The 13,790-nt window shown below is 48.0% G+C and overlaps 1 protein-coding gene across 3 annotated transcripts in view; it reads left to right on the top strand.

Annotated features, from left to right (window-relative positions):
• The first annotated feature begins 7,657 nt into the window (after positions 1-7,657).
• The window catches only part of JARID2 (jumonji and AT-rich interaction domain containing 2), a 245,505-nt gene continuing 239,372 nt past the window's right edge, over positions 7,658-13,790 (top strand). For 2 of the 3 annotated variants that reach the window (XM_081246162.1, XM_081246161.1), the window contains exon 1: positions 10,217-10,671. In XM_081246162.1, coding sequence (XP_081102288.1) covers positions 10,258-10,671 — 414 coding nt within the window. In that variant the 5' untranslated portion in view covers positions 10,217-10,257. Of the gene's footprint in view, positions 8,335-10,216; positions 10,672-13,790 lie in introns of those variants that run through there. The other variant, XM_081246163.1, reaches the window with a different exon arrangement.

The raw sequence follows: 13,790 nt of genomic DNA, 5'->3' as shown, positions 1-13,790 counted from the left end.
AGGAGATGGGGGAGATGATGACATCATTTATAGCCCTAAAACTAGGACTCCAGATTCCCCAGTTAGATGAAGCACACCTCTCCACCCCTTTTTTTTCCATTAGCTATTTTCATGTGGGCTTCGTTCAGCTGCAACAGATGTCCTGGTTAATACAGTTCCTTTCCTCTTTCCCTGCCTACTTGGAATCTCTATGCCTCAGTTTCCTCATAATGATCCCCTGTGGTTTCGTTAATTACTGATAGATTTTTTTCCCCCAAACACAGAGTACCGGTATTATTATAAACAGTAACTTCTATTTTTAGGAACTGCAGGTTTCCCATCTTGGCTGCCTTACCAGAGTTTCTGAATTGGGGCCACCTCACTTTCAATAACACAAGACATAATCTAAGCAGAATAGTAATGATAGTCCAAAAATTTTAGAAAATCCAAAGAACCAGGGACTTCCAGTGACTTGTATAAACGAGGTCCATAGTCAACCAGTATAAAATATTATTTTACTGTATCTGGCTTGTGCTGTGGCGTTTAAGTGAAGCTTGACAAATAAGACTATAAATTCAGGGACGGGGAGCAGTGAATAACAAAAAGAACTGATGTCTTCTTGACATCACTCACTCTTAAGAAGGCTGTTTACGTCTCGGTTTACCTTCTAGTGTTTTAAAATACTCTGGCAAATCTCAGCTTGAAATAGCTGTTCTACCTTCTCTCAATAGAAGCCCCTACCTCCTAAGTACACTGGCTCACAGTTATTTATAAACCTGATGTCAGTCAAAGATAATTTTTTACATCCCTCCTCCTAACTCCCTTCCCCCTACATACCAAGATAGACCTATATAAAATTAGAAACTTCACATAAAGTATTCAGTCACTTAGGTAAGAATTATTGTCAGTCAGCAATCATTTTTGAAGCATAAATTCATCATATTGGGTGAAGCACGTCTCTGAGACTGTTCCATGGATACCAGCTCCTTAAAAATAGGCTTCTTGGGCCTCCCTGGTGGCGCAGTGGTTGAGAGTCCGCCTGCCGATGCAGGGGATACGGGTTCGTGCCCCGGTCTGGGAGGATCCCATATGCCGCGGAGCAGCTGGGCCCGTGAGCCATGGCCTCTGGGCCTGCGCGTCCGGAGCCTGTGCTCCGCAACGGGAGAGGCCACAACAGTGAGAGGCCCGCATACCGCAAAAAGAAAAAAAAAAAAAAAAAAAAATAGGCTTCTGTGGCCAAAGTAGTTTGGAAAACTATATGCCTCTTAGGGATTTTAAACTCTAAAGTATCTTTGGGTAAGTTAGAAATTCCAAATCTATCTCCTCAAACATCCTTTTCTTTCAGTATCTGGTAACATGGAATAATGTGTCTTGGACCACATTTTAGAAAACCAGGGAGGTGGCCTGCACAAGGGATGCAGAAACAGGAGGCCTGGCTTTGACTCCTGGCTCTGACACCCTACTAGTTATATGAACTTGAGGAAATTGTAACCTCTTACTATTTCATTTTCAAACTGGAAGAGTGAAGATGGTAAGACCTATCTTTTTTTTTTTTTTTTTTTTTTTTTTTTGCGGTACGCGGGCCTCTCACTGTTGTGGCCTCTTCCGTTGCGAAGCACAGGCTCCGGACGCGCAGGCTCAGCGGCCATGGCTCACGGGTCTAGCCGCTCCGCGGCATGTGGGATCTTCCCGGACCGGGGCACGAACCCGTGTCCCCTGCATCGGCAGGCGGACTCTCAATCACTGTGCCACCAGGGAAGCCCAGTAAGACCTATCTTAATCTGGGTTGTTTTATGGGTTAAATTATATTATTATGACTGTGCTTTAAACACTATAACAAGTTATGTAAATGAAAGGTATCATTAGATATCACAGAGAAATATAAGGTTGTATTAGGCAATTAATAACATACAAGTATAAAGAAATCTGCCCTAGTAATCCTTACCCAATAATTATGTATTTAAGTCTACTTAGGGGGGCCAGCACTGAGAGGGGAACAGGAAGCACAGTATAAAGGTCAAAGTAGGATTAGAGCATGTTGGATTCACAAATTTCTTTCGTGATAATTGAATTTAACCCTCTCATTTTATTGACGATGAAGCAGAGGCCCACAGGAGTCAAATGAATGGCTTAAGGTCACTCAGAGAGTTAACATTAGAAACATCTGATTCCCACCCAGTGATGGGCCTCACTGCCCAAGGGCTGCCTCAATATGAGACAAATCATGGCTCCAGTGAGATTTTCAATCTAAATAGGAGAGACAAGATATACAAATGACATAATCAGAAAACAAAGACAACATGGAATAAAATTTTAAAGCTCAAAAAATGGGGCTGATGGTAACCGTGTGAGGTGAGAGATATGTTAATTAGTTTGACTGTAATAGCCATTTCATAATGAATATACGGGCTTCCCTGGTGGTACAATAGTTAAGAATTCGCCTGCCAGTGCAGGGGACACGGGTTCAAGCCCTGGTCCGGGAAGATCCCACACGCTGTGGAGCAACTGAGCCCGTGCACCACAGCTACTGGGCCTGTGCTCTAGAGCCCATGAGCCACAACTACTGAACCCACGTACCATAACTAATGGATCCTGCGCGCCTAGAGCCTGTGCTCCACAAGAGAGAAGCCACCACAATGTGAAGCCTGCGCACCTCAAAGAAGAGTAGCCCCCGCTCGCTGCAACTAGAGGAAGCCCGTGCGCAGCAACGAAGGCCCAACACAGCCAAAAATAAGTAAAATAAATAAATTTTAAAAATATGTATATATATACACTTGAGTGGTAAGTTTCCACACCTCTTTAAATAAATGAATATGCATATCCAAACATCACGCTGTACACCGTAAATACGTGTAATTTTTATTCTTAAAAGATGTGGCTGAAGTAACGGGGCAATGAGAATTCAAGAGGAGGAAGCCCAGCAGCCAGGCTGAACTGGAGATAAGACTGGAGCTGGGGCCTTAAAGAATATACAGCACTATGGTGGGTTTGGATACTGGAAGAGGAGAAACAGTAGTGCTCCAAAACGCAACTGGAGATGATAGTCAAGAGACTAAATGGCTGGCAAAAGTCTAAATAGTCAGGCATTATAGTTTGGGTGAAATATTCATCAGTAAGCATTTACTGGACCCTGCCAAATTCTAAGAAATTTCTGGAGCTTTGGGGCGGGGATGAGAAGTAGACAACATGGTCTCTGACTTTAGAAAGCTTATTTTTTATTTGGAGAGGAGATGGGAACATAAGACAAAATTGGAGAATGTAAGCATATACGGATATAATACAGGGGGGCAGGGAAGATGGGCTATTAAGGCAGGATTTCTGGAGAAGATGAACCTTGACTTCTTAGGAGAACCATGGCTGTGATTCATGTGTGGAAGCACGTGGGATAATGTGTGTCATCCCTGCATTAAGAGGGAAATTTCAATATGCATATAATATAGGACTGTGGATTATTCTACTGTCCTTGGTCTTTACTTTTTATTATTGTATTTTATTTTTATTTTTTTGCAGTACGCGGGCCTCCCATTGTTGTGGCATCTCCCGTTGCGGAGCACAGGCTCTGGATGCGCAGGATCAGTGGCCATGGCTCACGGGCCTAACTGGGATCTTCCCGGACCGGGGCACGAACCCGTGTCCCCTGCATTGGCAGGCGGACTCTCAACCACTGCGCCACCAGGGAAGCCCAGTCTTTATTTTTTAATTCCTTCCTTGTCATTTCTTTTTTTAAATACGTTTATTTTATTTATTTATTTTTGGCTGCGTTGGGTCTTCGTTGCTGCGCACAGGCTTTCTCTAGTTGCGGCAAGTGGGGGCTACTCTTGGTTGCGGTGTGAGGGCTTCTCAATGCAGTGGCTTCTCTTGTTGCGGAGCACGGGCTCTAGGCACTCAGGCCCAGTAGTTATGGCTTGTGGGCTCTAGAGCACGGGCTCAGTAGTTGCGGTGCACGGGCTTAGTTGCTCCAAGGCATATGTGGGATCTCCCGGGACCAGGGCTCAAATCCCTGTCCTCTGCATTAGCAGGCGGGTTCTTAACTATTGTGTCACCAGGGAAGCCCCCTTGTCATGTCTTATAGGAACTCAAACGGCGGACTAGAATGCTTGGTTACATATGGTTGCCCATGCAGATTTGGACTCAGAATAGTAAGTGCCTGCTCTTGTGTCTGATGATTTGCCACCTCTTCCTCTTTCACTTCCATCATGTTCCCAGGCTTCCTACAGTGGATAATTGATCTAATTAAGGGCATAAAATGTAAGATTAAGGAATGATCTTTAGACTCTGCCCTATTAGTCACCATTCCCTCCAGCTAACCAGTTCCCAAGTCCTGTTGACTTTTGACATTCTAAGTATTTCTCAACGTGTTCTCTGCTAGCTCTGCTATTTCCTCTGCTGCTGGATTCAGATCATAACCATTTCTCACCTCATTTATGCAATAACATTGCAACTGGTTTCCAGCTCTCCCTGCCTCTCTTTTCTTCAGTCCTCAATTTCATCTCTCACAATCAGAATTACTTTTCAGAAACACAAGTTCGCTTTATACGGCTAGTGAAAATCCTTCTGAGCTTCTTGTTTCGCTTACAGGCAAAGTCCAAAGTGGAGCACAGAACCTTTCTGGTCCTGGCTCCTGCTCACCTCTCAGTTTCATTTTTGGTCGCTCCCAAACAAAACTGAGTCCCATCCATAAGTGTGGTTGTTTTTTTAGGTCTCATGTTTTTGTTTTTGTTTTTAATGCGGGAAAGTTGCTCAGCATTCTTCAAACTGCTGATCTCCTACTCATCTTTCAAAACTCCTTCATTCCTGGTCACCTCAGCTAAGCATTCCCTTTAGCACCTTTTCTGTAATGCAAATACAGTACTTTTTAGAGGTATCATAACTGGTCGTAGAGTCTGCCTTTTCTACTGAGCTGTGTGTTTCTTGACAAAGAACTTTCGGTCTCTCTCTCTCTGTGTCTTCAGGAAGGAGACCAGTACTGGCACACAGGTCCTGTAGGAGCACTGTACCTAGTGAGGTCTTCCCCCACCCTCTCATCCCCTACTTCACGACTTGGAAGAGGTCAAGAGACCTGCTGTGAGAGGTAAAAATCGTCAGGAGAGAGATAATTCACTTACAGAAAATGAAAAAGAGGAGGAAAAGGTAATCTATGGCTTTGCCAAGATGGCAGGGAAAGGAAGCTCATCAGGAGACAGTGACTTCCACAACAGGAAAGCCTTCCAACGGCTAAAAAAGGCCAACCCATTTTCCTTTTCAGGGAAAGCGACGCTAATGTTATACACATCTTTTGGAAACGAGCAAACAGCCCTCAAGCCTCAATGAGAATGGTTTTTCAAATGTGGTGACCTGGAGACGGGCCCGCAGCAGAGTTCTCTGGGCCTGGGGACAGAGGTGCCCAGCCTCAGGGGCTAGCTGAGGGAACCTAGAAGAAACCCAGCTCTGTTCTTTAGTATTTTGCCTGGGGATGGGCAGATCTGACATTAAACTTCCTGAAAGCTAGTGAAAACCCTCAGAGTGTGGAGAAGTGGAGACCACCAGAATACAGGTCATAATGATCAGAAAGTCCTCTGAAACCACCTCGTTGTAACCTAACCATCAAGTCACGTGGGTGGCCAATATGGAAACGTGGAGTCTGTTCTATGGGGTCCTTCAGCATAGGTGCCATGTGAAGGCTCAGAGGGTCGTTTATTTTTCTCATTGTGAAAGGGACATATGACGCGTTATTTCAATTTAGAAGGCAGATTTTCGTTTTTTAAAAAAAGGAAAAGTAATACTTAAAAAGTATTTTAAAGCAGCACTTTATTTCATTTATCAAAAGCTTCTAATAACTTGCCTGGTTCTCGGCTGGGTTCACATTATTATATAATCCACCCCACAAGGTTGGATGGTCACTAATTTGCTGATGAGGAAGCTGACCAGCTCAGAGAGGCCGTCGGGTACCGTTTAGGAAGGGGCCCAGGGGTGGTTTGAATCCAGGTTTCTTACCTCGTGCCTGACACCTTTCTAGATACCAGGTTCTCTCTTCAAAGACTAATGCAGGTAAAACCTAACAACTGTGATACTTTAGAGGTAAGGAGAAGCTGAGGAACGGGAAGGAGAATTGAAGGTATGGGAATGAGTACGAGGGCTTATTTATTCCACTTTTTCATTTCTTAAAAGGGTTGCCCGAGAGGAGATGCTTTAGAACATCACTTCTGTAAAACCACGGTGAAAACGAGGAAATTAACAATGCAGAAAGGCTACGAGAGACTTGACAAAGTTGTTAATACTGCGAAGGCCGAAGAGATACACCAGGCCCTCCCTACTTCATTTATACTGACGATTAAATAAGCACAACAGGGGGCAGAGGCAGGTAGAAAGCCGTTGACATTCCTGGCACTCGGCATTCCAGATGCTTCCTTACGGTGTGCGTGTCTGTGTGGCTCGGGCTCCATATTCCACTCGTTTCCCCCTCAACGTTTTAGTCTCGCTCACAGGCGCCCCAGACGCAAAAGACGGCGGGAGCAGCCAAGATCGAGCGTGATCTCCTTAAAGACGGAGATCTTTTGTAGCAGGCGGCGGCCGGGGCTTCCCTTCTGGGGTCCCCCTACCCCGAACGCCGTCCTCGCCCGCCGGGCCGCGTGCCGCGCCGGGAGGTGGCCTTTCCGCGCGGGAGGCGCGTGCGGCCGCGGGCAGAGGTGACCTCGGGCTCCCCCGAGTCCGACCGCGGCACGCTTCGTGCGGCGACGCGAGGCGGTGTCCTGAGGTGACACCGGCTGCGCCGCCGAAGCAGCAGGCGCCGCCGATCAACTAGTTCGCACCGAGGATTCCTCTTGGTGCGTGGCCCAGTTTTCCTTAGGACTGGCTCCAACCCCTCGCCGACACCGCCCCCCGCGCCGCCACGCTCCGAGGCCTTCCCCTGGGACGCCGCGCGTCCCCCCCACGGCCGCTCGGCGCGGGCCGGCGCGCGCGCGATTCCTCGATTCCACAGGCGGTTTGCGCCGCGGGTGGGGGCGGGGCGCGCGGGGAGGGGGCCGGCCGCCGCGGGGGGGGAGGGGGGCCGCGGCCGGGGGCCAGGGGGCGGGCCGGCGTGGGGAGTTCCTTGCTCGCGGACCACACGCTCTGCGGGCCAATCCCGAGCCAGCCTCTCTCAGTGTCACACGCGGGACACGTCCAGGCGTTTGTTGGCAGGGCCGGCGAGGGGGAGGGGGCGGGGAGGAGGGAGGGGAGTTGAGTGACAGGCTTGCGGGGCAGGCTGGGAATTGTAGTTCCCAGCTCCCGTGGCCATAGCCATTTTGTAGTCGGGGGACTACAACTTCCAGAAGATCAAGGGGACCATTCTAAGGTGCCCCGGGAATAGGCGGCTCTCCCCAGGGCCGGCCGTCCTGGGGCACTGGCACCCAGCAGCCCGGCTGCAGGTAGACACGAGGCGTGGCGGGGGCTAGCGTGTGGCGGCTGTGGGGTGAGCGGCAGGCTGGGGAAAGGGGGTGAGGTGGAGCGACCGAGCGTGCCATGCATTGAGCTAGGGAGCCTCTCTCAATTCCACTCTGAGGCTCGGCGTGGGAGCGATGTCTGAGGGGTAGCCCGGGAAGGGTTCGTCGAGGCCTCTCGGGTGTCTCGTCGACGGGGCTGCGGGGGTCCTCTGGGCTCGGCCAGGGGCGGTCGGCACCGGAGGAGGCGGGCGCTTGGTGGCCCAGCTGTGGGAGTTTTCGGCTAGCGTCCGGCGGGGAATTATCCGAGGAGCCCTAACTTGTATAAAAGCAGAGTCCATTTAAAGTTGGGCTGGATAGCCTCTCTCTCATTGGTTAGGGGGCTTGGAAAAAAGAGACTCGGCGAGCCCTCGCTGTGGTGCTGCCGCCGCCGCCGCCGCCGCCGCTGGAGTTGACTCTTCTGCTCGCACTGCTGCTGCAGCACAAACGTGACTTCCAACATTTTTTATTTATCTTTCCTTTTTCTTTTCCAAGATGTAACTACGGATCAGACACTAAGGACCTTCACGTTTCGCTGATGTAGTTTTCGGAGGAAAAAGGGGGGGGAGTGAAGGGCGTCGGTTTTTTTTTGTGTGTGTGTGTGTTTCGGGGGAAATTTTCCATTATGAGTGTTTTACTAAAGTGAAAATTTTTTTTGTTTGCTTCGTCTTTGGCTTTTTTTTTTCCTTCCCAATTTCGGATTTATTTCAAGGCGAATCGGGCTTTGGGGGAAGAGGAAGAAAAGTCGGATTCCAAGATCAACCACCACCACCAACAACAATAAAAACCACCAGGATATTTTTTTGCAAATTTCTGACGGCTTTAAATTCATGAAGCAATTGTCCCCTTTTGCAATCAGCATTTGGATCTCAGAATGAGCAAGGAAAGACCCAAGAGGAATATCATTCAGAAGAAATACGTAAGTGCTCCTAACAACACATCCTTTGACTTGTAGTTTTAAGCAATGGCTGTGAATGTCAAGTTTATAGATAATTCTGCAGCTGAAGGGTTTTAAACACAGCGTCCGATAAGGCTGTTTCTTTCTTTTCTGAAAGAAGGCTTTTTCAGGCAAAGTCGTGTCTGCCTAGTTTGGACGAAAAAACAGATTGGTGTAGCGATACCTCCAGTGAATAAATTGACCTCGAATGACACAACCATAATCTAGTTTTAGATGAAAGGCAGGGGATTTTGGTGGAGCCTGGGTGGGGGTGTAGGGGCTGCGGTAATGTGACTAAACTGCATTCTCCGGCGGATTTGGCCCCTATTGCACTTTGCATGCAAATGAGCCTGTGTTATTATTATTAATGTTATTTGGGAAATCGTGTAACGCATGTGTGTTGGAAGCCCTTTAAGTTGCAATCGAGGGTCCGATTATGGCGATCTTGTTCCTTGCCCTGGCACATCAAATTTAATGTATGTGGTCGTTTTGGCTTATTTGGTTCGCAACATAAACCAATTGGGAATCGCGTTACAGCAAATGCATTTGTTGGGATTGACTTTAATAATGGGACTGGTTTTGTTTAAAAATTCATGGTTTCCAGTTTTAGGAGGAAAAAGACATACAATATAGCTAATGTTTTTAAGAAGGCATGTGAATGCATATGTGACTACAAATAATTACTCCCAGTTAACTGGCCTTCTGAAATTGGGTGATTATTGAGAGATTTAACTGGTGTGGAATAGTTAAATTTGTTTTGTGCATAGTACAGCTACGTTTTGATTGGCATGGGTAGTGTTTTTGTTTTGTGTGTGGTGGCTTTTTTTTTTTTAAGTTTGGGGGGAGGGAGGGGAGAGGGGATCCGAGGATTAACCAAATATGCACTCGAGTGATCGGTGATTAGCTGCATGCTTTAAATCAAAGAACCCATTAAAAAAAAAAGGCCAAATGAACACACATTAGGAATAATGCAGTGTTATAAGAAAGTTTTATTTAACTCGGGTCGACAAATTGGTCTTAATGTTTTTCCTTTTTGAGCAGTGTGATGTGTGTAATGGGAGATGACCTTCGGGGCACTGGTTTTGTAAAAAATAGATTTAATGGAAAAGCTGAATATCTCTTCTTGAGGGCTGATCCTAATCTAGACACGTAAACTTCAACTATGAAAGAAATGCAAGGTTAAATAATCAAGCCTAACTTAAAAAGCTGTTCCCTAAAGAATTTAAGAATTAAAATACATCCGCATTGCAGAGGGCTGGGGAGAATGCAAAGGACTAGTTTAAACTCGGGCAGTAGAAACTGCAGGGAGACAACCTTGCCTGCGAGCGTGGACGCCTTCCCGGGGCACATCCGATCCCGGTGCAGCCACAAAGCAAAAGGGGTAGAACTTGGACCAGAGCCACCCCCACCCCCGCCCCAGTCATCGCGAAGTTGGGGAGCGGCGTGGGGTGGGATGTTTTGTTGCCGGTGGTCAGCGGATTGTGTCGAGTCCTGGCGTCCGGCCGCCTGCCCGTGACTGGCGGCGGCCGCGGGAGGCAGAGCACGAGTTAACGCTCGGGGAGCGGAGCCCGTGTTCCCGATGTGCTCTAGCCGGCTGCGAAGGGGAGGGCGCGCGGGGGTCGCGGCGGGCTGGACCGGGGCCCGGAATACGCGCGCGGCCTGTAGGGGGCGGGCTGCAGGCTCCGGGCTCCGGGCTCCGGGCTCCGGGCTGCGGGCTCCGGGCTCCGGGCTCCGGGCGGGCGGCGCTGGCCGGCGGGCCGGCGGATGGGTGGGTGGGGCGCGGGGGCGGTGCGGCCGGTCGGCCTGGGGAGGGGGCGGTGCGGCGCGCGGGGCGGGGGCGTGGCGGGGAGGGGGCGGGTGGCGCGCGGCTGCGGCGGGCGCCCCCCAGCGCGCGCACGGCGGAGCATGGCGGCGGCGGCACGGCCGGCTCCCCGCGGCCCTGCCCGCTGGCTCCAGTGCGGGCCAGAGAGCAACAGGTTAAGCCGGCGAGACGTCAGCGCGCCCCCTTCCCGCCCCCTGATTCCTCCCCCGCCTCGCGCCGGCCTCCCCTCCCTCCCTCCGCCCCCCGCGGCTCCGGGTTCCCGGACGCTCCGGCCGCGTTCTTTTGTCATTGTGACGTCACAAAGGGACGGGCCCGGGTGGAACCTTCTCCTCCTCCGTGACGTCAAAAGTCGGGCGGGAGGTTCCAGCGCGGCGGGGCTGCGGGGGAGGAGGGAGCGGCGCGGAGGCGGGGGTTGCCGCGTGGGAGGAGGAAGTGGAGGAGGAGGAGGATGCGACCGGCCTCGGCCTTCCGCAGCGAAACGCCGCGCTTCCCTCCAGGTGAGCGCGGGGAGCCTGTGGTCCCTCTGCGAGCGCCCCCGACCCAGCTGATTCTATTTAGGGGGTGGGGAGCAGGGCGGAGACGCTTTCTGTCTGCAGAAACGTTTTCGTTTCCTCTGTTTCCAGGTCCGCTGATGCTGTGGCATTACTGCGGTGGTGGTCGTGTTCTCTCGTCAACGCTTTTGAAAAGCAGGGAAACTTCATGCAGGGAAGCTTGGCTTTGTAGGAGAACCATGTTGTGGATTTGGCCACCTTGTCACTTTTAAGTCCTGTTGGGGGTGTCTCGGCAGGATGTGGCGGGATGCCTTTTCTGGGTGATGTTGCACAGCATCAACTGTTGTTCTTTATGGATGCCTTGAAACACCAGAGTGGCACTTCTTCGCTGTGCCAGCTCTAGGCCTATTGAGTAGTTTAGGGGGTGGGGCAGACGGGGGAAGACTGTCATTGATGCGCGTGCTTGAAAGAGCACTGGACTGCAAGTCTAAGGTGTTCTGGGCTTAGTTCTTGAGAACTGGAGAACAAGAGGCTGGAAATCTGGGTCTGTTTACTCTTCTGTAAAATGGAAAAAGTAATATGTGCCTTTGCCACTTCACTTCATATGAGATCACGTGCTTGAGATAATGTCCGTGGAAGATGTAAAGCAGTATGTATGTTCTTTCAATGTAAGGTGGAATTATTACTTGAGCTCGTGGAAGGCAGCACATTTCCTGCAAGTAGTCTCAAAAGCCTTAGATGCCTGCCGCGTTCCCGTTTAGTTTATTGCTTTAGCAAAGCAGAGTTTGGGGGTGGGATTGTAGATGGCAGGCTTTGGGAGAAATGATTGTTATATTTCATATTAAATGACGTCCTTGAGAAACTCATAAATTGCACTGTAATCCTGTCTTAATTGCTGGGTACGATTCCCGCTACAGTACCTTAAATAACTAAAAACATTTGCCTTTCAAAGCCCTAATTCACTTGGAGAATAAAAACAGTTGCCTGTTTTGCTCTATGCGTATTTTATGCCATTTCCATCACTCCACTGGTTGGTTATTCCTAGGCAGAATAACAGATGATACCCAGGTTGCAAAAGCATTTGATCTTTGATGCTTTATAGCAGGTATGAGTTTGAAATAAAAATCTCTGCCCCATGAAGATATGATTCATAGTTAGCATGAAAACAGATTACCAGTTTGATTCCTAGGACAGCTCAAGCAGAATTTGTAACACTAGGCTGTAAATTTTAAGTACCTAATTTTCTGAGTTAAAAGTGCAGTATGATTGAAAAAACTGGGAAAAGTTTGTGTTACCAGATTCAAAAGTGGGATTTACTATAATTACATAAAATTGTAAAGAAAAAAATAGAACGATACCAAAATGTAGTGGTAGGATTTATGAGCTTCTGCCCCCCGTGGTGCCCCCTTTTCCCCCCCATTTTACACCCAGTTGAATTATCTTACAGTTCTGGGGGAAAAATGTACACATTATTTAATTGCTACACTTTTCCTTTTTAAAAAATATTTATTGATTAACAAATATTTATCGAGTATATATGGTGTACTGCTATAAAAGTTAATGGTGTTTTTTTAAAAATATTTATTTTGGTTTTGGCTGCATTGGGTCTTTGTTGCTGTGCGCGGGCTTTTCTCTTGTTGCAGTGAGCGGGGCCTACTCTTCGTTGTGGTGCGCGGGCTTCTCATTGCAGTGGCTTCTCTTGTTGCGGAGCACGGGCTCTAGGCACGCAGGCTCAGTAGTTGTGGCGTATGGGCTTAAGTTGCTCCGTGGCATGTGGCATCTTCCTGGACCAGGGCTCGAACCCGTGTCCCCTGCATTGGCAGGCCAACTCCTAACCACTGCGCCACCAGGGAAGCCCAGCTTTTCCTTTTTTGAGCTGTTCACGTGGCTTGCTTTCTGTCTGTCTCTAGTAGTGGAGAAAACTTTTCTCTTTGTTACATAGTCTCGCGCAGAGATAATTTAGCAACTGTCACTGTCTGGAGAGATTATAGAAGGAATATTGTCAACTTAAGAGTCCAAAGTGTGTCACTGAAATTAAAAAAAAATTATGTTTAAAAATAATCCAGTTTGAGTTATTATTACTTCGGTTATTATTACTTTACTGTAGACCTGACTTGGGTGTCCCCCATAGCCATTGGCTCAAATAGCCAGTTAGAATTATTTGGTACTTAGATGGTTTAATGGCTGTTTCCTCGGTCATAGGAGGTTAGACCAGTTCCTGTTGCTGGGCTGCGGGCTATTGACTCTCTTACAAACGTCTTGGAAATAACTCCAGTGCTAATACATATCCTGTTCCAAAGGTTATTTAAACTTTCCTCCTTCAGAAAGGGAAAATCTTTTGGAGTATGTAACCGATGTTTCTTAGATTCAAAATAGGACCCTTTTCTTCCTTTCAAAGACGACGTGGGAAAGTCATATTAAGTCCAGTACATTAAAACACTCGGTAAAGGCTAAGCTGGACTTTTTTTAAAATTTAATGATAGTTTCATTTAACCTTAGTATAATAAAAATATTATCTTAACATGTAATCAGTACAAAAGTTGCTAAGATCTTTTGCCTTCTTTTTTTATCTTGTGTCTTTGAAATGTGGTGTATTTTTTTAACCCTTACAGGGCAACTCAGTTTGGACTAGTCATTTCAAAAGTTCAAGAGCTACGTATGACTAATAGCTATCCTACTGAACAGTGCAGATCTGTGTAACCAGAGGTGTATGTAATGTAGCATGGTGTCTGCATTGGTGAAAAACCTCAAGTTCTATAAAATTGCATGCTAAAAATTACAGGGCTAGTGGAAAAATAAGGATGAAACATGTCACTCAAAACATATAACTTTGGTGAAGTGAATGGTAATGAGTCAGTAATGTGGATCTGGAAAAATGACATGAAATGATCAGGCAGGCAGCTCAGACCCCAGAGTGAAGAGTGGTTACACTGACAGTCTTTTATGTAGAATAGAGCTGATACTGCCAGGGTAGTATGGATGGAAGTTTGCTGTTAGCCGTAGGCATTGTTTTTTTTTTTTGTTTTATGGGGTTTTTTTGGGTAGATGCACACTTTTGTAGTTCTGAGTTTTTTAAAAATCGTGACTGGATGCTGAAAAGCTGGTCTCTTTTTAGGGTTTGCCCT

This window comes from Mesoplodon bidens (assembly GCF_964165515.1).
Source record: "Mesoplodon bidens genome assembly, chromosome: 10".
Taxonomy (NCBI): domain Eukaryota; kingdom Metazoa; phylum Chordata; class Mammalia; order Artiodactyla; family Ziphiidae; genus Mesoplodon; species Mesoplodon bidens.
The sequence above is the reverse complement of the archived record's forward strand: the minus strand, read 5'-3'. Positions and strand labels throughout refer to the sequence as shown.